General features: G+C 40.9%; 1 protein-coding gene across 2 annotated transcripts in view; it reads left to right on the top strand.

Annotated features, from left to right (window-relative positions):
- PCNX3 (pecanex 3) overlaps positions 1–25,433 on the top strand; it is a 2,517,385-nt gene that overhangs the window by 1,085,611 nt on the left and 1,406,341 nt on the right. For both annotated transcript variants that reach the window (XM_044060478.1, XM_044060477.1), the window contains exon 11: positions 23,279–23,439. In XM_044060478.1, coding sequence (XP_043916413.1) covers positions 23,279–23,439 — 161 coding nt within the window. The remainder of the gene's footprint in view (positions 1–23,278; positions 23,440–25,433) is intronic.

Genomic DNA, 25,433 nt, shown 5'->3' with positions numbered 1-25,433 from the left:
ATTGGTAATATTTCATCATTTTTATCTAATCTCCTCCTGTCTTAACTGTTAATTGGTGAGTCTCATCTGTCTCTTACCTTGTCATACTTAAGTCTTCCATAAATATTTCCATTTGTGCTTTTTCTTGATTTCCTACTTCTCTGTTTTATACAATTTTTTATAAAATTTCTGAACTCTAATACCGCTAAATGATCTCTGGTTATTTTTCTTGTTTATTGGCTCACTAAATTTGGCAACAACCCTTTCTGTTTTCTGTTTAAGTCATTGTGCCAAAATTTTTGTACTCTGGAGTTATCAAAAAAAAAAAAAAAAAAAAGTTGCTTAAAAGCAGTATTTCTAAACTCATATGTATTATCCAGGTACTCCCTTATTTTGTCTTCAGCATTCTGCATTTCTCCCTCTTCTTGTTCCATAAGATTCCCCTTATTCTGTAATAATATAATGTTTGTCAGGCCCTCTAAGGAATTCTTGTTACTTCTTAACCATATCGGTTTTTCTTTTATTTCTGTTCTACTTTTAAACACAACTTTTATTTTATCCCACTCAGTAGCTACTTTCTGTCTTCCTAATAACTCTCGAATAGTCTCCACTACCCAATCCTTAAATTCCTCCCTTTTTAAGATGTAGATGGGGGAAGTGCCACTGTCTCATCTTTACTTTTTTACCCTGCATTTTTAGCTTGGTAAGTATTGGCGCATGAACTAAAATTATTATTGGACTTGTTTCAAAGTTGTCAATTAAATGGACATGTTCCTGTAAAATTTAATTTCTGTCTAGTCTATCCTTGTTTTTGTGCCTTGGTGAATGTGTAAATCCTCTCTCAATTCCTGCTAGTGAATTAACATCTTTCATATCAAATATTTTCTTTAATTTCTTCAGAAATCTACCCACTTTTGTTATATTTTCCCTTCTAGGCCATCCAACTACATCCTCGTTGTTGCAAATCAAATTCCAATCGTTACCGAAAGCTGTTTATTTATTCCACATTTTTAAGCTCCATAACCGCAGATCTGATGTTATCCATGTCATTATTCCTCACACCTAGGGACTTGGATCCGACATTGGATCTGAGCCAACAACTTTAGCATCGACAGACCAAGGCTCAAGCTCCTCCCTCTTCTATAATCCATTGCTGCCCTCTAACCCTCAGGTCTCATTTGCCACGTTCTGCTACAGACGTGATCCTTGGCTCTCGCTCAAGTAGTGACAGATAAGTGCTTTTTAAACTTCCTTTCAGCTTGGTTTAAACTTAGCTGTAATTGTAGTAGTTGTTTCTTTACCTCTCCTCCCTTCAACAACCCAGTTATTTGGCTAGTGTAGTTTCTTCCCTATTGTAATTTAGGCGTTTGGCACCTTTTTTCTTCTTAAGCTTATTATCAGTCTTGTGAGTTCTTTCTTAGAGAAGTGTTTGTGTGCGTGGGTTTTTAGTAGTTCGTTATGTCCATGAAACCTCTGGGTTTAAGAAGCGCTTCTCGTGGTTGGAATATGCCCAATTCCGACTTGGACGAGGAGTGCTTGTATTGTGTAGGGGCTCCTCCCCTGGAGGTTGACTGTGATGTTTGTGCTGCATTCAATCCAAGGGCTTTAGCAGAGCAGCGCAATAAATTATTACTGAAAGATATTGCGCTGCTCTGCTAAAGCCCTGGGATTAGCAGAGCAGCTCAATAAATTATTACTGAAAGATATTGCGTAGGGGGGCCCTTATGCTCCCCCCCCTCCCCAAGGCCTCCTCTTCTGATTCCAAATGGAAGACCCCTCCTTTCTCTTAGGGGGCTTCTTCATCTTCCCAGAAACCTACATTGTCAGATCCTAGATCTCTGTGTATGACTCCAGCCCTGGGTATATCAGATCAGAAATATTCGGATCCTAGACCTTTAGATACTTCTACTGGATCCTGGGTCTCCTCAGATTGGAAGCTGCTAGTTCCGGTCGAGACTAGACCAGCCTCTGATCCGACCAGTTCATCAGATCCGATTGCTTCTACCTCTCGACTTTCATATTTGACAGGCATGTTGGGTCCTCCTATAGTTATAGGGGATTCAGCTTTGTCCGGATCCTCCAGGCATTTGTGACCGTGGGTTCCTAGACCTCTGAGCCAACTCCGGAAATTAGAGACAGATCATCATAGTCCAAGATTGGATCCCCAGCTAAGTCTACCCACTCATCCACTTCCTCCAGATCTTCCAGGAGCTTGTTACCATTGGCTATGTACAGGATGATGAGGAGCTTCCTCAAAGTCCAGATAGAGTTGGGGCTTCTGGCATCTCTAGCCCACCCAGCTAGGGGAGCCTCTCCAATCCCAGGTCACCATTCTCCTCTTCCAATTCTAGGGGCCTCAGAATATTGGGACCCAGAAACCTGTAGTGAGATCCCGACCTTTTTGAGTCTCCCCTTTTTCTTGACTGTGTCCAGGTCCCTGGACTACTGTGTTCCTCCTCCCTCAGTTCAGAGTGGGCCCTGTGGCAGAGTGGTCGGCGCTGACTCCCTGGGGATGGACCTTTCAGACCAATCCCCTACCCCTGGGGGTCTTGGCCCCAGACAGCTCTGGAGTGGTATTGTCTGGGGGCCTCGGGGCTGTGTTGGGATCTGTTCCTCCTTTCTGGGTGGCTTTGCCCTCTGAGAATGGAGGGCACCTGTTCCAGTCCATCAGATTTCAGGGTGGTAGAGAGGACCTTCACCAGGACTAGAGCATCATTTCCTCCAGGTCCACCTCTACTCCTCTGTACCTTGGTTGATGAGGCCTCCCATCCTGTCCAGGGTCAGCCCTCCCATACTAGCCTTCAGGGGGCTTCCTCCCCTCATGGGATCTCCACATCTTCTGAGTCCTCCCTGGAGCCCACCCCGGAGGAGGCACAGCTAAGAGAAAGTGCAAGAGGAGGCACTTGGACTCACCCATGGAGTCCCTCACAGAAGACACGGACCTTGATGAAGGAGACTGGTCGCCCAGATCTCTGCCCGATGATGTCTCCTTTAGAGACATCCTGAAGATCCTTAGGCCGGTCTTAAATCTTTCAAATCCTCCATTCCACTTGATTCTTCGAACCTTAGCTTCCATGGTTGCGGCCATACAGCTTGTGCCATTGGCAAGGTACCATATACTTCTTCCTGACCCCCCCACGGGGGGGGGTCACTGAGGGATGCTGTAGTCCATGATTGGCCTCCGGATCTCCTCTATGCTTTGCTTCCTATTCCTCTTATCCCCAAGGTTTTGCAGAAAGTGCGATGCCTGAAGATATCCCTGATCCTCATTGCCCCTTTCTGGCCTCGTCACTTGTGGTTTCCATTCCTAAGGTCTCATCTGAAGTATCTTTCTTGGATACCAGATCCCCTTCAGGATCTGATCTCCCATCCTTCACGGCCTGATGTCCCACCTTCAGGGCTCCCTCTTCCCAGTTTGCACACCCTTCATCTTACCCGTATGGTTTCTCCTATTCCAGTGATTTTGAAGCAGTCCAGGCTAGCTTTCCCCATTAAGAATGTTATCCCTAGCTTCACAAATACCTCCTATTAGAAAAGTTTATAGTACCAAATGAAAAAGGTTTTCTCTATGGGCTAAGAGCAGGAATCTGGACCCTTTTTCTGCTTCTGTGCCAGATATTCTCTTGTCTTCACTTTTTCTACTTTTTTTGGCTGCGATTTCCAATTTTCATGAAAGTAGTGAACCACCTTCTCTTTCAGACTCTGTAAAGCCTTCATGAAAGACTTTTTCCTTCTAAGACTACCCATTAAGGATCCCTTGCCTCCTTGGGATTTAACCTTAGTGCTGCAGTCTCTGACTCAGAGCCCATTTGAACCTGAGTTTGTGCGATTTCAAATTCTTGTAATGGAAATCGGCCTTCTAGTGGCCATAACATCTGCTAAGAGGGTATCCAAACTGCAAGCTGTTTCAATTGCTTCTCCGTATATGGTCTTTCACAAAGGTTGAGTGTCTCCTAGAATGAATCCATCCTTTTTGCCCAAGGTTTCCACTGAATCCATTCTGAGTCACTGTCCATTTACCAGTTTTCTTTGCCAATTATTCCAGTAAAGGAGGGTACATTCTGCATAATTCGGATGTACACAGACAATTGCGATTTTATCTGCGTAGGACTAAGGAGTTTTGCAAATCAGACCAGATTTTTCCCCAAATAGATGTGGCCTTCCCATTTCTAAGATGACTATCTCTAAATGGATCACCAGCTGTATCCCCACAGTGTACACCAACAAGCATCTTGAAGTTCTGGGAAGGTTAGAGCTCATTCTACTAGGTCGGTGGCTACTTCCTCAGCCTTCATGGCCAGACTCTTCATTAATGATATTTGTGCTGCCGCCACTTGGTCTAATCCTTACACCTTTATATCACATTATAAGCTGGATTTGATTTCCAGGAACAAGGCTTTCTTTGGTTCCACAGTGTTTCGACATGTTCTTCCTTGAGGTCACCCAAGATAAATAGTAGCTGGGGACTCAGACTCTACTGTGAGGAATGACATTGGATAACATCAGATGGAAGTATATACTTACCATAACTTGGCATCTGTGTTATCCTATGTCATTATTCCTCACATTTCCCGCCCATCATCCCTCTTCCTTATTGGATTATCTGAGGAAGCTGGAGTGTTGTGGGGTATAGGATTCTTTCCTTTCTACTTTTTTGGTCACAGTGATAGTGACTATGTCAGCAGACTCGGTCTGAGGGTTAGAGGGTACCTAGGGATTATGAGAGAGGGAGGTGCTTGAGCCTTGGATCTGTGTAAGCTAAAGTTGCTGGCTCAGATCTCATGTCGGATCCAAGACCCTACTGTGAGGAACAATGACATAGGATAACACAGATGCCAAGTTATGGCAAGTCCATAACTCTCTTTTTAGGTGTAATCCTCATCCCTTGCCAGTAACCTCTTAATACCGCAAATCTGCCATTATTATCTTTTTTTCCCTATTCTGTTACTATTGGAGCACCTCTTGCAATTAATATAAGTACTCCTCTTTTCCTTTGAACTCTGATATTCTTCTGAATATCCATCGTGAAATCCTTGCTTTATCAAGTTGACATGTTCAGTTCTTGCCAAGTGTGTATTCTCTAGCATTGCTATTTACACTCTGTATTCCTTAACATAATTAAATATTCTTTCCTTTTTGTCTTTTCCCACAAGATCGCTCACATACCAAGATAATATGGAAACAGTTGCTGTTGTGGTAATAAGACATTATTCCCATCTGTTATGTATGGCAACTTTTTAATTTTTTTTAAATGTGTATTTCCAACTTTTGTGATGCAGACATTCCCTAATGTTTGGCAGGTTTATACTTTTATACATTTTTTTTCTTATCAGCCTTGGAAACTATATCACATTTACAAGAATTTTTGTTTTAATAAAAACCCTCAAAGAAAAAAACACACACACACACACACACACGACACCCTCCAGAACCTGTTAACTTAATATAAACATACACAATTTTGTACATCTTCAAACAATGGAGTTTAACCCTGCTGAACATTTGTCCTAAATAGACAGCCGATAACATAGGCATTAATTAACTTGAAATTGAGGTTATCCATGCGAAGATTCATCATATTACTGCATGCACCTCTACTTACACTAGTTGGTGTTAGTTCTTTTTTATTTTTATTCCTCTCCCAGATGTGAAAACATCTTGCATGCTTTCAGAAAATATTACCTTTTACCTTTGAAGAAACCAGTGTTCTAGCTTTTTATTGCCATATTACTAGCTTGTCTCCAGAGGAAAAAAAATGTAGTTCTTTGTTGCAAGCTGAAACATTTACTGCTAAAAGAGCAAGCATAGGAATCTGTCTAGTTCTAACCTCAACTGCACGAGTGTTGAGGAAAGAAAAAGATAAACTAGTGGTCTTAAAACTTCATTGATTAGCTCAGTCAAAATAATTACCAAAAATCATGAAAACCAGTTAGTGTTCCAAAGCAACAAGCCTTTATTTTTCACAGAGAAGCAATCCTCAGTAACAAAAATCAGAAATATTTTACAATGTTAAACCTATCAGCTTTTTATACACTTAAAGTAGATGTGGAAAATGTATGTGTGTCATTTTAAACCAGAACCAGCCTATTCAAAGCAAATAATATAAACAGAGCCATAAAAAAGTGTATTTTAGAACAGCAAGTACCCACCCCCACATACTACTACTACTGTTCAAGTCAAACTAAATCCTAGTTAAGGAAAACATTATCTTTCTATTTGCAACCCACATTCCTAAATCCGGTATTAAGAAAATCATAACATACACATAAAAAGACTGACTTTTAACTAAAATCGTTTTTGGCTAGCTAATGCAATAAAGCTTTCATCAGGTTGTGGAAGAACGAAAATCATATACATAGGTAGATAAGTAAAAAGAGTTAACTAGATTGATACAAGAAAAAACACATAGCTATCTAAAAATAAACATTAACTAGAACACTATAAATGTATGTCTGTCTAATAATATCTAATGTATATATATAGATATAGATAGAAAGTACGACCTTACTTTTGCGAAAGTGCACTTCAATGAATTCCGGTTCAGCGAACCGGCAATTAAAATAAAAAAATAATTTAAACTCCGTTTTGCAGGAGGGGAAAAATAATGCATTTAGATCAAAGAAAGAAGACCCATATATATGTGTGTGTGTGTGTGTGTGTGTGTGTATATATATATATATATATATATATATATATATATATATATATATTGTGTGTGTGTCTGTATAATTAGCATGTATAAAAACTAAATTATTTGTAGCTCAGAAAAAAAAAAATTTATTTACAGCTGATTATTTTTTGTTGGTTTTGTATTTAATGCCTACATTTCTTAATACTAAAAAAGAAAAAAAAAAGAGAACAAGAGCATTTGTTTACATTAGTAACTTTATCACATGCAAGAACAAATACAAATACTTTACTGTAAAACATACATATTTTTATTTTGCAAAGTTTCAAATAAATACTGTTGAGAACAGAAATTGTTTTACTTGGTTACCTTTATCCTTCCTCTTCCCTTTCCATCAATGTCTTTCCAAACATTAATGACATGAAGTGGGGCAAATGCTTTTCAGCTCTCCACAAGTTTAACAAACTCTAAAAAGTCCACTGTTTCCACTTTTTCTTATGGATCCATATTTCACAAATGAAATTGATACTTTGCATTCTCACACTTATTCGCTAATTTCCATGTTGCTCATCATCTTTCTGTTCATCTTCATCTCCCAACTCCAGATTCTGGTTTAATTCCACGGTCCTGCCGATTGTCCTAGTCTGCTCCTGTGCCTTTCTCTCTCTGAAGCATTTTCCTTTGGAACATCATGAAAGGTTGCACAGTCACTCCAGGTGCTTTATCATGAGTAAGTCCCCTTCTGCTTGATGGCGCTTTTTTGTTGGACAATCTTTTGTATTTCATCCTTAGCCTGTTCTGTCAGAAAATGTCTTTGATCCTCCAGGAAAAAAAATAATCTGAAGACAGCTAGAATACAGTAGCTTGATTCTGACATCTGCCTCTCAACAGTCCCTGATTGCTGGAATAAATTTGTTTCTCTTCTGCCTTGTATATAGGGAATAACCGTTTTCCACAAACACACTACTTTTTTCAACTTTTAATACTTTGCCTTTTTCCACAGTTTTGTCAGGATCAATTCTTTTTGCTGGTAGATTTCCATCTCTACTAATACAGATCTTGGCTGCTTTCTTATGGCCAGATGTGAAGCACAGGCACAGTGTGCCTTTTCAGTTAACAGTTCCTGGAATGGAGTACCAGTCCATTTGCTTGTTTGTGTCTTCATAAAATTAGTACAATTTCTTCCTTCTAATTTCTGTGGTATCAGAATTTTCCTCTGTGCTGTGTCCTCTAATTCTAGCATTTTTTTGAAACCTCTCTTCTTCAGCAGTCTCCTACTCAGACAACCTTTTTTTTCATTTTGACCTTTGATTTTCAGATGTTCTTCATCTCACATTGCTGCAGTCCTTACACTTGGGTAGTCCGCTGTCCTCGGTCGGCCCGAATATCAAAGTATAAGGCTGACGTCGGTCAAGGCGCATTTGACTGACATCAGGACATCAGGGTACAAATGCGCATGACCGACGTCATATCCTCAGTCTTTTTTGCCGCATGGTCCGATGAAGAAGCAGTATTGCAAGTGCCGGTTGGCGTTCTGAAATTTTTCGATTCCGGAGTTTCAGACCGAATCAAAGTTGGCTAAGTACCCCGTTGGGGAATATTTTGTTTTTTTCTTGCCTCAGTGGTTAAACGGATGTCAGAAAAAGTGAATAACTGCATTTCTTGTGGGAAACAGATACCGCATAGAGATTATCATACTTTGTGTATTCCTTGTTTAGGGCCTGAGCACGACGTTGTTGGGTGTCACTCTTGTGCTAGATTCAATAAGCGCACTATAAAGAGGAGATTAGATTGTGCCAGGTTAGTCTTCGGGAAGCGGTGCAATTATAAAATGCCGTTGGATGCTCCGACGCCCGCTTCTTCGAAGAAGCGCAAGGACAAAGCAGTTAAGCCTAGGCTAGAAGAACCATCCGTACCGGACGCCGGTTCTTTAGAGGTGTCGGTGGAGCCGGTGGTTCCACCGGAGGTTTCTTTGGGATCCCAGGGAGAGACCTTGTTATTGCAAGATGTGGCCTCTCAGGAGGCAGGTCAGGGTGATGGGGCTTCTCAGGTTACTATACTCCCCTCCCTGCCTAGGGTGGTTAGGCCCATTCCTTCTGTTTCCAAGGCTTCTCCTAGAGGCAGGCCAGGTTTAGCTTCAGTTGGTGTCACCCCTAGTTCTTCTGGAACTGTGCCCAAGAAGCATATGCTTAAAATGGCAGAAGATTTGATTTCTTTGATTAGGGGTTCTTTGCCCCCTCCTGATAAGAGACCTAGGGTGGAGCCTGAGCTAGGGAGTTTTGAGCAGGCTTCGGATGTTTCAGAGTCTTCGGCTGAAGACTTGCAGGAGTACTCTCCTTATTCTGATTCTGATGTGGATGATTCTACTCCTTCTGCTTCTCCTCCTGAGGATTTTTCTTTTCAGAAACTCTTCATTCCATGAGGGAGCATTTTAAGTGGGAAGGTCAGGACTTCTCTGATTCCAGGAAAAGGCTTAGGGAATTTTTGTTTTACCCCAGCATAGGCCTTTGGCTATACCTCCTGTTTTGGATGTAGTGGAAGATGTTTTACAGAAGCTTCTCTTAATCCTGATTCTTTGCCTCCTGCTCCTGTTAAACCGGATAGGTATTACAGGGTGCCTGAAGTTCATAAGTATCTTTTAAGAGTCCTAGGGCGACCCAGAAACTGTTAGCCAGGGGCCTAAAGGTGTTAAGGCTTCTGTTGTCAAGAATCCGGTTCCTGCAGATAAAGAAGCCAGGGCCTTGGATAGATGGGGAAAGAAAGTTTATACTTCTTCCACTCTGGCTATGAGGGCTTTGAATTGCCAGTTTCACATGTTAAAATACCAAAACTATCTCCTTTCACAGTTGAAGTCTAAGGTTGATGCTCTGGCGGAAGGTATTGATTGTAAAGAGTTACAAGATTTAGTACATGTTTCTGAACAGGTGGGTAAGCATTCTTTGCAATGTGGTTTTGATGCTGTACAGGCCTCTTCTAGGGTGGCTGCCACTGGGTCAGTTCTTCGCAGGCATGCCTGGCTGAGGGATCAAAATTTATCTGACCATGTTAAAACAAGGATTTTAGATGCTCCTTTACAATCTGATGTGTTGTTTGGTTCTCCTGTTGAGGCAGTTTTAAAGAAAATGGAAGACAAGGCTAAGTCTATGCAGACTGTTAAAGATTTTTTGCAGGTTCAGCCTCCAAAGTTTAGTAGAAATTGGCCTGCTAAAGGGTGGACGTATTCTTCTTATGATTCCCAGTCTAGGGGTAGATCTAGACGTGGTAGGGGCAGAGCTCAGGGCTCTTTCAGGCCTAGAACAGGGAGTTCTCCTGCACAGTCTTCTGGTGAGGGCAGGGGTCAGTCCTTTCGTAAACAGACCCAATGACCTACCTTTTCAGCTGCCAGAGCCTTCTCGTCTGGCAGCACCTTTGGGAGGAAGGTTGGCACTTTTCAAAGAAAATTGGAGTTTAATTACCCAAGACAAATGGGTATTGGATATCATACACCAAGGTTACAGGTTTTATTTCCATACCTTGCCTCCTTTCAGAGGCATGCCAGACGTTCCTCCTCAACAAAGAATAGAGGCTCACAAGCAGATTTCTCTGTTACTTCAACTAGGGGCCATACAGCCGGTCCCTATGCCAGAAGTGGGCCTAGGATTTTATTCTCGCCTGTTCCTAGTACCAAAGAAGGGGAACACGTGGAGACCAATTTTGGATTTATCTATCCTCAACACTTATCTGGACATTCCCAAGTTCAAAATGTTGACGTTACAACAGCTTTTACCTCTGCTGGGCAAAGATCATTGGATGGTAACTCTGGATCTCAAGGAGGCTTACCTTCATGTTCCTATCAGACTAAGTTGCAGGAAGTATCTGCTTATCCGACCTGGGACTTCTCACTATCAGTTCTCTGCATTGCCCTTTGGCTTATCTACTGCGCCCAGAGTGTTCACGAAAGTTCTGGCTCCAGTGATAGCTTTCTTCAGGCTAAAAGGAATACAGATCTATCCTTATTTGGACGACTGCCTGATTCTGGCTCAAGGAAGGAAGAGCTTCTTCATCATTTGGAATATGTGATAGCAGTGCTAAGATGCCTGGGGTATTCTGTGAACGAAATAAAGTCCAGTCTAGTACCCTCTCAGGACATGTACTTTCTGGGTGTAAGACTGAATACAGCATCCCAGATGGCCTTTTTAACCCCGGACAAACAAAAGAATCTTTCCCTTTACTTCCATCAACTATCTCATCAGTCCGGGCTGACTGCAAGGACAGTCCTTCAAGCCTTAGGGTTCATGGCATCTTGTATTCTGGTGCTTCCCAATGCCAAACTGCATATGAGGAAGCTGCAATGGTATCTCAAAAATGTATGGACACAGCACTGCCAGGATCTGGACACTGTCATTCAAATAATACCTTGCATTCAAAAGGAATTTTTGTGGTGGGCTCAGGAATGTCACCTAAACAAGGGACTCTCTGTGACCCGCCAGAGGCGAGTCAGATTTTAACGACAGATGCCTCAGACAAAGCTTGGGGAGCTCATCTAAATGGAAAGTGGATACAAGACAAGTGGCCTGCCAGACTACAACATCTACATATCAATCTGAAGGAAATGTTAGCAGTCCAGTTTGCATTAATAGCTTTCATGGATTTACTTCTTCCAGGGCAGGTGTTGATTCTAACAGACAACACAACTGTCATGTGGTACATCAACAAGCAAGGGGGAACACATTCTTATCCTCTATGCAGGCAAGCAATGATTTTGTGGGAGACTGCTCTCAGTTTACAGCTCAATCTTCAGGCAAGGTTTCTGCCAGGAGCACAGAACTCCTTAGCAGATGTGTTGAGCAGACGAATTATGGATCCCCACGAGTGGAAATTGGATCCTCATGTATTTCAGAAATTGACAGTGTCATGGGGAACTCCAGACATAGATCTGTTCGCTTCTCCACTAAACCATCAGCTGCCAAAGTTTTGCACAAAAAGGTTTCATCCCACAGCTTGGAAAGTGGATGCTCTTTCTTTCAATTGGAGCAATCTTCATGTGTATGCCTTTCCACCTCTGCCTCTCCTCCCAAAGGTACTTCTAAAGGTCAGACAGGACAAGCCAAGGATGATTTTAATAGCTCCAGATTGGCCTCGACAGCAGTGGTACCCATTACTGAGAAGTCTGGTACGGAAGCCTCCATGGCCTTTGCCTTCGATTCCACACCTGTTGTCACAGGAGGACAGTCATTTGCTCAATGTCAAACTTCACTCTCTTCACCTAACAGCCTGGCATATTCTGTTTTGAACCATAGAGGGTCTCAACTTCCGCAACAAGTTTTGAATGTGATTTTGGAAGCTAGAAGGCCTAGTACAAGGAAAGTGTATGCAGATAAATGGAAGAGATTTTTATTTTGGAGTGCAGCAAAGGATTTTGATGTTTCTGAGCCTAATTTAAGTGTGGCTCTTCAATATCTTACTGAGTTACTGGACAAAGGTTTGTCCTTCTCTTCTATTAAGGTTCATGCTGCAGCAATTTCAGCTCACTATGAATGTGACCCTCCATTGTTTTCTCATCCTTTGTTCAAGCAATTTCTTAGAGGGGCAAAGAATATAAGACCCCCACGTAGAGCTCCTACTCCTGCTTGGGATCTCAATTTTGTGTTGGAGAAACTCACTCTACAATCTTTTGAGCCTGCAGCTACTTCTGAGTTGAAATATTTATCATGGAAGACTGCCTTTTTGTTGGCCATTACCTCTGCAAGAAGGGTTTCTGAATTGCAGGCCCTTATGGCAGTTGAGCCTTTCTTGATTTTCCATAAGGATAGGGTATCTTCACGCACTAATCCTTCCTTTATGCCTAAGGTGGTTTCTAGTGTGGCTTTAAACCAAACTATTCATTTGCCTACTTTTTATGCAAATCCCCAAAATAAAGGGGAAAAGATTTTGCACACTTTGGATGTACACAGGCAGTTGCGTTATTATTTGGACAGAACTAAAGGGTTCAGGCAGTCTCAGCAGTTGTTTGTTTCTTTTGCTTTGAGTTCTCAGGGCAAGCCTGTGTCAAAACAAACTATTTCCAAGTGGATTGGGTTTTGCATTGCTTTCTGTTATTCCCATCATGGCAAGGAGATTCCAGCTGGGATTAGGCCTCATTCCACTAGGGCTACTGCCACTTCGACAGCCTTTTGAGGGAGTGGCAACCAAGGATATTTTGGAGGCAGCTACTTGGAGTTCAGTGCATACTTTCTCTAGGCATTATCACCTACCACTTTACTCTAAATCCAGGGCTGGTTTTGCCACTGCTGTTTTGCAGGGCATTGTGGCAGCTCCTGCTTCCTTGTAGTTTGGCCATCCTCCCTTACCTCTGCTTTGGGATTCTACCCAAGTGTAAGGACTGCAGCAATGTGAGATGAAGAACATAGTACAGTTTTGTACCTACCATAAATGTAGATGTTCGAAGATCCACATTGCTGCAGTCCAATTTACCCTCCCTCCTTCCCCTCTGCAGTTAGAGGTGGTTGTGTGGGTTGGGTTGTAAATATTGTGTATATTGTATATATTGTACATATAATTAGTGCAGGGTGGTTGGTTGTTTGTTTGCTGTCTTTTGGTTTGGACCTTTATTTTTCGGGTCTTTTGACATCTGGGGCAAGAAAAGACTGAGGATATGACGTCGATCATGCGCATTTGTACCCTGACGTCCTGATGTCAGTCAAATGCGCCTTGACCGACGTCAGCCTTATACTTTGATATTCGGGCCGACCGAGGACAGCGGACTACCCAAGTGTAAGGACTGCAGCAATGTGGATCTTCGAACATCTACATTTATGGTAGGTACAAAACTGTACTTTTTATCAGCTCATTGTGTCTGTTTAAAGTTTCTTCCCTTTTTTCCAGCCTTTTTTTATTTGAGTTGCTGTACTCTTTCAGTGTTTCATTTATTTTAATCATCTCTGAGCAAACTGGATTTATTTTTCCTTCTAATTATTGGAATCAATGTCTACCATACTTGGATCTTGAACTGCTTTCACTGAAGAGCTGCAGGATTCTTCCCAGTCAGTGTTTTCTCTACCTTTTCTGGTTGATTTTCTTTCAGTCTCTCTCATTAGTTTCTTCTTTGTTGGCATCCAGGTAGTGTACTTGCTAACCAATAACTGAATTTCCTAAAAGTGAAACGGGTATTGACCCTTGTATTTCAGTTTGTTTTTTCACACTAGCAGAGCTGGAGTTAAGCTGTTCACTGTGCAGCCATTATGGAAATCCTTGCTGTATACACATTTTTAATGAGGAGTAGCAAAGTTTATTTAATGATCATTTTAATATTTTATAATAGATGTATGTTAATTACTGAGATGTGGTGGTTGCTACTTGAGAATTAAAATTTAGATAAATTAGTTGAAATAAAGATGCCAGGGACCAAGGGTTATGCTTGAGGGTGATGAGGAGCAGCTACTTCATTGAATGAAAAGAGACCATCATTATGGGTGACATGTATATTGATTGGCAGCCCCATAACTTAAGACATCCCCTCAAACCCTGTTTGTTTGTATGGCTTCTCCCAAGTAATTAATACCACCAGAAGAATCAGTGATGAAATAGTAACAGGCAATCTGTACTAGATTGGCTACTTACTAATAATACCCATACTGTTGACTTCTGTTGAATTAGTGACCTTCTCCCAAACTACACAGACCAAGACAAATTTTAACAAGTCTGTAATTTATAACAGAGTCTATAACTTGACTAATTTCAACAAGGAATTCTTCATCTGCCTGCCTGCGCCACTGTATTTGGAACTTCTAAAACATTGCCTCTAGATGATGCCTTATCTTATTTCAGTACTAGTTTCCTAAACCTTTTAAATGAACAGGTGCCTGTACTTTCAAAAAGAATTAAATCCGCCCCGGTTCCATAGCTTAAAAAAAGGAACCAAACAGCTATTTACACAGAGAGCTAAAGCCTGGAAAATATGGCAGGCTATCAAACTGAAATCCATCTTCCAAACATACAAGCACTTTAGACACAAAGCAGCAAAAAAAAAAAAAAAAAGGTCCAACAAGCAGTCCATCTAGTCTAACCTCCAGCACAAACACCAAGATAATCCTGGGCAGTTCCGGTCATCTGTCAAACAACTACTCCAGCCCTTGACAGCTGACCATTCCCACAGCCACCAAGAAATAAGACATCATTGCAACTCAGTTTAACTCTTTCTTCACAAATACTATCTTAGCATTGATTAAACCATTATCTAACTACCCCTCCATCTCACTACCACTAGACAATGACAGTTACCCTCACATTCCAGATTGTCCAAACCTTGACTGTCAGCAAACTACTACTTAAACTGAAACTGACAACCAACCTGCCAATCAAATATCTAAAACTTGCCGCAGATGTCTTGGAATTCCCTGTCCCTGTTCTATTTAGCCATTTTAAAATTTAAAGCCATGTCCCTGTTATCTAGAATACCTCTTACATAAAGTGGGCAAATCAACTGAATCACCATCCTGTCACCACTTTCAAGAATCCTGGAAGAATATATCCATACTTAGCTTATAAATCACCTTACTGGTAATCTTCTAACTAAAACTCTTCATTGTTTCTGGCCCCATCACATCACTACAGTTGCTGTTCTTAGTTTTACTAATACAGTATAGGAATGATGGCATCCTTGTGCCATCTCTCTTCCTTGATTTTTCAAAGGCGTTTGATGCAGTCTGTTACCAAAAGCTCTCCTGAAACTCTCCTCTCTTGGTCTAATCCAGACATTACTTACCTGGTTCCATAGTTATCTGTCCAGCAGAAAACAAGCAGTAAAATGGCATCAGGAATTCTCAGACTTACTACTAGTCACACATGAAATCTCACAAGGTTTCAAACTGGTGCCATTTATTAATGAACTCCATACACCAACCAGTCAGTCAAATATTGTACAATATGCAAATGATTTAGCATTCATGTGTTCTACTCCTGACACGTCAGAACTGTTTTTTGGCAGTTAAATCCTTGCTAGCTAATTCCCACTTACTCCTTAACCCTAGTAAAACCAAGTTAGTGGTTTTCACTGCTAAACTTACCTTTGACCAAAAATGCTAATTTCATATTTGCCAACTCATTAAAAATAGAAACTGCCAGTCAGTCCAAAGAACTGGGTGTCCAAGTTAACAGTAATGTAAAATTCGAATAGCACTTAGTACAATCCATAAAGAAAACCCATGCAAAGCTGGGTTGCATATACAGGGTCAAACAATCTCTCACAGGCACTGCTAGAAAATCCATAGCTGCATATCACCTACTCCTGTCCAAGCCCCTCTGCATCTGTAATTTTCACTAACTGAAAAAAAAAATGGAATTGTGGTACAACAAAACAGAGAAATTCGCTGCCAGCTCAAAACATATCACTGTATAGCCTTGAAAAACTTAACTGGCTAGAACTACCCCACTGCCTGACCTACTCACAATTACTTACAGCCCACAAGCTTATCTTTACTCCCGAAAAATGTCCAGCACTGTAAAACAACCTACAACACTACTAATTTAATAGAGATCTACCTTCTAATCATAAATCTCTGTTAATCACGACTAAGTCTAGTAACGCTGCAGGCGGCTCATATTCCAGTTATGTCTCAAAACTCTGATTTTCTGTTCTACCCCTACATAATGCAATACACAAAATCACAACCTTCAAGATAAATCTTAACACATGGCTATGTTCATGCTCAGCACCAGGCTGAAGTGACTATTACCTTTCTACCCAAGTCTGTACTTTTTTCTTTTTTTTATATATGCTAAACTTATTTTTAACCCTAAGCCTCTAATTTTTTTCTGTTTGCTAAAATCTCTTTTTTCCTATCCCACCACCTCTTCTGTTATCAACATGAAGTCGACCATTGAGCAGAGTCTTTCTTTGGGCCCTCATTTAAAGCAGATGTTCAAACCCCTCAGTCGGTCGATTTTTTTTACCCTGGCCGGCTCGCTTCATACGCACTTCTAGTGCGCCTGTCGGTCTTTCCTGGAAGTTTTCTTGCCGCGCCATTGGCAGACTTCTTAATAAACATTTAACCTGACTCTAACGCTGTCACTTTACGCCCATTAATTCCTTATACTTCTACTTTTGTACCCGCTAGACTTCGCACGTCTCTGCGGGCCCGTCTGGGTGTCTTGGGTCTGCAGAAATCAATGTAATACTAGGCATTTGATTTTGCCTGATCGTCAACTCTTTTTCTCAGCCCAGCACATGTCCGTTTGGCCGCCAACTTTACAACCTTTGTTCAACAAAACGAACGATAAAGAAGATTTCCAATCTAGGGCCCCGTTTTTTCTTAGGACCATATTTGCAACACGCCGGATCCGGTTCTGTGTTTGATGCTCATAAAGATAAAGACCGACATCACGCTGAACCCTTTCACCCAAAAGTATGCTGGTACCACATATCTTCAATTCTGTTTCATTAAGAATCAGCCAAGTGTGGAGTATCGCTTCAAATATACCACCCTTCCAATGATGTACCACCCCCTTGACGCGGATCCAGATGCCCCATTAGCCATGTCTCAGTGCAACTTCTCCTTCCGGGACCATCTCGCCTTCATGCATTAACCCAGTGCCATTCTTGGCCAGGCCTCCCCTTTCTAGTTCCATTAAGGCTAGCCAGGTCTAAGATTGCCAGTCCTTGCAGCTGGACAATCTCACACAACCAAGGGCCCCTCAGCCCCCAGAGAAATTTTACTCTGCAGAAATCAGACTCATAACTTATTTAAGACAGCATTTCCTTTAATTAATTCACCTGAGGCCCCAGTCAGACCCAGTTCCCAGAGCTCTGATTCCCAGTCAGCCATTCCATTGCCTGATTCTCACCCACCTCTTCTAGTCCTCAACCAGCTCTCAGCAGCAAGTTTTTTCCAGATTGGCAGCAATGGAATCCCTTCTTCCTCCAGAAAAGAATTTTGAAGAGATCCTCCCTCCCCGAGCACTTCCACCGGCTAGATCTCTGATTCTTGTGGTAGCTCATCAGCTTATGAACCTCAAGAGCAACTTTAGACATTTTAACTATATCCCTGCCATAGCACTACTGTTTTACCCCCACAGGCCAGATGCTGTTTTGAAACTATATCATTCTCTTGCACCACCCCCTGATTCATCCCAGGGTCAGAAGGATTTCCAGAGAAACTCATCCTAAAACCCCTATGCGACTCTTACAAAAGAGGCTATTAGCTAGACACCTCTCTAAAGGCCGCGAGTCAGATCAGAAACAATATGATAGCTGAAATAGAATTCCTACTGATTGCTGATACCTAACCTAACAGGTTAGCTTATGAGCCTCTCAATGAACTAACTGTAACTGAATCTCTTCTATTGATCATTTATATTAGAAATAGTAAATTAAACATCAGCTTTGATAGCAACCATTTGCTTAATTTATGGCTATTCATGTTACTGGAGGAGAACATGCATTAGAATTCCTTAATATGCAGTGATAAGTTATCATGGGTTTATATGACGAATTAATCTGATGGATTACCAATGACAGGTTTGCTTAGTGATTCCTTGCATACCTTTCTAAAATTTTTGATATGGCTAAGTTGCTAAATTGACGAAATGGAAGAAAACTTGACAAAATCTGTTTGTACCAGCAGGAGAAAGAGTTCATGCAGAAAAAGGCAAGCTTGTTCCTGCCAAAAATTGAAAGGGCAGAATAAAGCTCCAAAATTTCAAAAGCTTTCAAATAGGTACACTAGAGGCAGAAACCAACCAGAAGAAAATTTCAAACCTGACGAACAGGTTCAAGGCAACAAGAAGAAGCACCACACAGCCCTCAAGCCCAATAGGCAGCCCTACAACACAACCACTTCCAAAGTGGAACTTACATCCACAAACAAAAGGCAGCTAACTACTTAATTTCAGAAACAGGAAGACCTAAAGAAAGGCAACACAATTCAAGGTCAACACAAGTGGATTTCACAAACTACAAAAAGCAGTTCACCTTTTCTTCACCACACTGGAAAGTTCAAACAGAACAGAGCTAACCTAATACATTTCAAAAAAATGAGGTATCCTTAAAAAAAAGGTTAATGGCAACAAAAAAGATATGAGTTGTGGCAAAAGAGAGCCAAAAAAAGGAAAAAGAAACAAAAGATACAATTCTTATTTCCAGTTCCATTCTTGAATAAGTGCCCGAGACCAATTTCCAAAAATTAAATCCTACAGGAATTTATTCACATGCCAACCTTCAAAATGGAAAAAACTTTGCACTTCTACATTCTGCTTGCTGCCGAGTCAGGGCTGATAACCCGATGCTAGATCTACCTGACTTCCGCTATTCTCGACCAATCACTCTCAAAAGGCAGCGTGCAGTCCTAGATTCCAAATACAAATCTCATGATATCAAATTGCCCTTTGGTTTGATTGAGCCCATACCTCAGAAATACCAGGTTTCAGCAGCGCTTGTCATACACAGACCATTCCAAATTACAGGCTACAAATTGCCTGATCACCTGGAAATTCAAAGCAAATGTGACAACATCACTACAAAGGGTTCATTTACTTGCCAACATTTTAAATGACACAGACACTACATGTAAAAACAAAGTGCTGATAAATGGGTGTCACAAACATACTACAGCTGACAAGACACACAAAAACAAAATGGCAAAGTCAACCACAGAAAAACAAAAGTACCTCTTTACTTTGGCAAATTCAATACAAAACAAAACAACAGGCAAAAATTACAACACACAGCAAAACTCATGGCACCGCAGATAAAGTGGTCCCATTTGCAACCTCTTGACAGAGAAAAAAGAACTACATACCTGATCAATGTACATCTGTGTAAAGACACAGCCCTAGCAAGAACCAGACTACCAGGCAAGTCCCTCCTTGCGCAGTCTGGCATGGTGGGGTACCATCACAACAGAACCCAGGCTCATCCTTTCAGAGATGTCAGAGATAAAACACAAGCACAGATGCTGGAACAGGGGCTCAGGGCTCTCATGATGGACAATTCATTTATGTCACGCAATCCAGACCATCAACTTCATCCACCTTCAAAAAACCTCTGCAGTAAAACTGGAAAAGATGCATCCAACAAATTTCAAATCACAAAAAGGGGGCATGCTTGCTAAGTGAGAGACATCACTACAAACATGGTACATATTATGTACATTCAGGAACCTCTTCAGACCCCTATATGCAGAATACATGCAGCTGTGGGACCCTGGCATTCATATCAGTAGCAGGCTGACATTTGTACACACATGTGGTACGAAAGCAAACATCTCTTACAGACATGGCAAGCTAACCACCGGATGCCCAAGCACCGGGAACGAAGCAGAACATCTTCAAGAGATCATCTCAAAATCCAATGGAAATGGGACCTCTTCACTCTTCAAAACTGCACTCAAATTCCTCGCTACCAGCCCGTGAAATCATTACCACCTTCAAGTGCCCAAGCTCTGGATTCTGTATACCTCTTCCTCAAGGCATAAATATGGCATCTAGATTCAACTTCTCTTTCCATGGAACTAATAAAAATGCATCAAAAAATCAAGGAAGAACGCCCAAGGATAAACTAAAGCTCCAACTGGTGGTACCAAACTAATGTAAGCTCCACTGGAACAATATGTGTGAACAAATACTGATGCCTTCCAATATGCCTGAAGAAAAAACACAGCACTCAGCGGAAAAAATACAAAACAACCACCTAAAATGCTGTAAAAGGAACATCATGAAACCAACAACAGATCCAGCCCTCCAGAACTTCACACAAGAGCAAAAATATGCACTTGACATTCAAAGAGTTAAAGACAGGAAAAATCAATGAAAAGCAAAAAAAGAAGGAACTTGAGCAGACGGAAAGAGAAAACAATGTCAAAATATGCCATATTCTAGAAGTATCTTAGCATCTTAATATTTCAGAGGAACTTTGGAATACACCCTCCATCAAGATATGTCACAGCAAAGGGATTTCAGCGAGAATTTCAGCTTTGCTCCCTTTGATCTTTCTGGCAGATTCCTTCCTTCAGTCAGAAGGAAGGAGGAATCAAGAAAACCACCATTTTACCGAAACCTTGTTGGGACTTCCTTAGTTAAATTGAGTAGAAAGTATCCTTTACCACCACAGCAGACACAGCAGCAACTGCAGACCCCAGCTGGAAAACACTCTCCCAACTTTTTCTTACTTCCCACTGGCTACTACAGGCCTTAACCCTAGTGCAACCCAGTGCAAGCACTGCTAACCTAGCAGCAACCTAGAGTTCCACCCCTGAAGAGTCCTCCAGTGGACTAATCTTCATCTTGCGCCTAACTTTCCACCTTAATCCATCTTATCCCCCCACCTACCTCCTTTCTTCCCCAACCAAAAACACAGAGGGAAACCTACAGCATATCTTATACCCTACATAACAACAGAAAAATTACTGACAGACAGAAAATACTTTTGCCAGGCCCCAATCTTGGAACAGGGAAGGAAAAACAAGTTACAAAGAAAAAGCAATAAAAAAACAGATAGAAAAAGGGATACGATTCTATTATTCTTCCCTGGAAACCAATTCAGAACAGAATTTCTTCAAGACAACTTAGGGCAACAGCCAAGGCCACACTTTCTTCACGAGGACCTGGCAAATAAAGACATTATTGAGGCGGCCATGGGACCTGTGTACAGCTATATGCATGGGCAGCCACACTTGCTCCATTATAATTTGCCTCTAAAGCATTGAGGTTTATTGCTGCTCTAATAGGGACGATCCCATCTACACTATACTACTTTCTTTATCCTCCTCCTAGTTGGCCCTATAGTATTCTACCTATAGAAGTTTAAGTGACTGCAGATGCATGTTGCATTGACAGTTTTATAGTACAGTATTGATGAAAAATAGAAATGCATATGCATAGCATGGATTACCCTCCTCCCTCCCCTCTGTGGTCTCTCCTTCTATGGTGCCCTCCTCAGCTAGCTGGTGGTGGCTAATAGCTAGCTGGTATTTGTTTTTTTATATGTACATACATGCTTATTTTTGTGTTTACCTCTATCTTATTTGTTTTTTGCATTATCTCAAATTTTTTAGCTTTCAAGAGGGGCTACTGGCATCTGGGGCAAGAAACACTGAGGAAATGGCGCGGGCTGATGCTTTTTTTATACCCAAGACCAACAGAGAGCGTCAGCCGGTGAAAGTGCGACAGTCAGCCGGCCGCCGACGACTTTGAACTGCCGACTGAGGGGGGGCCCTGACGGCGACACAACAACGTTGTTATGACTGACAGATGCTATCCAGTTCGGACATCTACATTTATGGTAGGTACAAAACTGTACTTTATAGCATATTCAGCTCATCCTTTCTCATTACTAATGTGTCTAATCTAACTCATCTACAGTCCCCTACTCTGCTGTACCTCCTCTACTCACCTTGCCTTTCTCCCTCTGTCAACCTGTGTCTGTCTGTCTCTCAGGAGCATACTGCTCAGTATGCATAATTACCCACACGCTGCTATCTTGGGATGTTTTCTTTTCAGACTCATTTTAATAAGTAATGTCACTAATGATTTAATGTGTAATACTTGTACACCTGTACAAGCTTTTTACTATTGTCTGTTACCTTTAAAACATTTGTCCTTTTTATGTGCTGCTTTTATGTTCAGTCTGTGTACAATAAATTCTCAGTTAACAGAAACTCAAGCAACCAAAAATAAAAAAAAAAATTGAAAGAAATACAGTACAGTATGAACAATTCAGTTTTCATGTGTTGCTCTTTGTTTCCCCCTGCAGAAACATACCTTACGTTTTTAGAGTTTTAAAAAGGATGACACACATAAATTCCCTCTCTCCCCAACCTGAGAAAAAGTCTAAACCAAACTAGTCAAATCGCTAAAATGTCAACACTCGCTGTATACTTACTCAGTCACTTTGCATCAGATTGCACATTCTGTCTCCTATCTCTCACACAGTCTCTTCAGCTTTTATACATCTTTCCAGTGTCTCGCACGCAGTCACTTCTACTTTCATACATGCATTCACTCTTTCTCTGTCTATTCAATTCTTTCAATTCCAAACCACTCAGCATGCCACTGAAAACCATTCTGCGTGCCATGCTTTCTAGCGGAAATTTAAGTTTAAAATATTATTATTTCAGCCAGGTTTTTAATTACTGTATTTCAATATTAAAATCAAATCAATGCAGTGTTTATGGTATAGTCTAGGGTACAGCATTAATCAGGCCTGTTTTTAATAGTAACTCTCAAGCAACCATAAACTACAGTTGTCCGGCATCTACCAATCCCCATGGGTGCCGGTTAACTAAGAGTGTACTGTAATTGCTAATATTATTACACTGTTTTTACACATGTTGTTAATGTGGAGCTTTGCTCTTCTGAAAAGGCGTCTTGCTTGACCCATTAAGACTATTCCGGTAAATAAAATGTAATAAGCAAGGGATTTACTCCACTTGGAGTGGAGGGGTGGGGGGAGTGAGAGAGGAAGCAATTATTTACTACATATACAGGAAACTGGGACTTTTTTGTTTTGGAGTTAATGTGGCATTGTTCTGGTGAATGTTGGTAATGTTATAAGGTGTGGGCAAGGCATATGAAGAAACTTCAAGAAAGAGGGAAGAGACAGGTTACTTGTGTCATCATAAAGCAAGTGGAGAATTTTTTTTTTTTTTTTTTTTCAGCTGGTGACAATTTTATTGCTGTATCTCCTTTCCTTTGTTTTAGTTTGATCTTCTAGATCAGGAATCTCTTCATGAATCGCAGGAGAACACTCTGATGATTGAAGACAAATCCAAGCCCAAGCAATATTATAAGTATTGGTTGTTTCCTGGAAAGTGGGTCAGAGTACACTATGACAGGCTTGCACTGTTTGCTCTCCTCGATCGGTGAGTGATGTGATTCCAGTTTTAAATTTTTTTTTTTTACTTTTTAGGTTTTGCATTGCTCTGCAGTAGTAGAAGTGGAGCATACTGTTTTAAGTGAAGGGCTCTTTTTTTAATCATTTGGTCATTAAGGCATCATACTTTTAATCATTTGGTCATTAAGGCATCATTCTTTTTTAAAACAGTTTTCAGGAATGAATTTATTTGTCCATATGTTTGTCTGCCTTCCTGCTTGCTTATATGGTCTATATCACATTGTCGAACTTTTAACAGTTCGAACATCATATGATTGACACCATATGATTGAACTTTTAAAAGTTTGAACGTTTCAACGGAGATCTCCATACAGTGTGGGATAAGAAGATTTCCCTTTCTGCACTGTAGTGCGATCTCGGAGTTGGTATATTTAAACTGTTCAGGTAGGTTTTTTCTTTGGTTTATTTTTTTTTTTATTACATTTTCGAACGTTTAAATTTTTGATCATATGGTGTCGACCATATGACGTTCGAAATTTTAAAACTTCAGTTATGTAATATAGACGCTGCTTATATAGTGGTAGGTTAAAGGATGTGGAACAAAACCCTGTTTTCAGATATTCTTTGTGGACTTCTTGTGTGTGAGTGTTCACAGTGGTGCCAAGGGAAGAAGACCTGTAATGTTCAAAGTTCACTTGATTGTTTAGCTCCTGTGTTGCCTCCTCTTTCTCACCCATTTCCCATTCTTTCTCTGATCTGATCTGTGAATATATGATTCCTCTCATTAACTTTTTTCCCTCACCTCACTGCTTTTCTAAGAATTTCTTTATGCTAGTCTTGATCAGTCTTTTCCACTGCTGTATTGTTGTCAGAGCAGTAGAATGCTTACATAATGCTGTATTACGAGTTACAGCAACATAAACAGGAAGCTAGTCTTGTGTGCAGTTGTCTTTAATTTTGCAGCCGCCTCCCCATGTCGACTGAAGCGCCTCTTTCTTTTTATCTACTTGTGTGGTGAGAGAACAGTACTATTTGCTGTTTTTTTTTTGGGGGGGGTGCAATATGCCTTTGCATTTATCCTTGCCTTCATATTATGTCCTCAGGTCCTAGAAGGTGCACACACTTTAATGTACTCAGGGTTGGTGACACTGACAATAGAGATCCTATTTCTTGTCTTGTGGTGCCCTAGGCTTTACCCAAAGGTCACGTTGATATGTTCCTCCCTTGTCTGAAAAAGCCATGTTGATCCTTGACTGGCTCTACCCTTGGCTGTCCTCCAGGAATATAGGATGCTAAGTTTGACTGTTTTATGAACACACTCTGTCATAAATCTTTTAACTGTTAAGATAATATGGTGGTGACTGCAGTCTGTAACAAGCAGTTTCTGCTTTCTGTATTTTATGGTGTTAGTGGTTCTTGCAGTTGTACTGTAGCAGTTGCTAATGTTACTTTGCCTGACTGACTAGCTCTTGTATATGTTAGTTCTGTGTTGGAGTGTGATATATTGTGCTCCATTTTAGAGAACATTGATGAACTATGTGTGGAGTGGTCTTATTTTAAACAGTGTTGTGATCTTCACTCTTTTCTTTTATAGATAACCCACTAGAAGCTTTTGGGTTTTTGTAAGCTGCCGGATTATCTCCTCAGCAAGAACACACTATGCTAGCATGAGTTTAACAGTAATCAGTGCAACTTGTATGACTAAATGTACTGAGGTTTTGTCTTCAGAGTGTATGTATAACCTTTGCTATGAGATGATGACCACCATCCTTGTCAACTGTCAGGACTAAGCCAAGTAAAACTTGGGCAGCCTGGCATATAAAATGTTCTTGGGCTACCTGGCCCATCTTTCCCATGGCATACTACAAAACTTCCAGTCCAGATCTTTCGTGCCATGCTTATGTGCTCACATCTGAGATTGAGCATTTACTTCTTTGCCAGTAACTTACCTCCATTTAATGGATGCTGGCTTATTTAATTTTTAATCATTCATATGCTGGCTTTTTTGAACTTTTCTAGAAT

This window comes from Protopterus annectens, chromosome 2.part0, assembly GCF_019279795.1.
Source record: "Protopterus annectens isolate FY-2018-M chromosome 2.part0, PAN1.0, whole genome shotgun sequence".
NCBI lineage: Eukaryota > Metazoa > Chordata > Ceratodontiformes > Protopteridae > Protopterus > Protopterus annectens.
The sequence above is the reverse complement of the archived record's forward strand: the minus strand, read 5'-3'. Positions and strand labels throughout refer to the sequence as shown.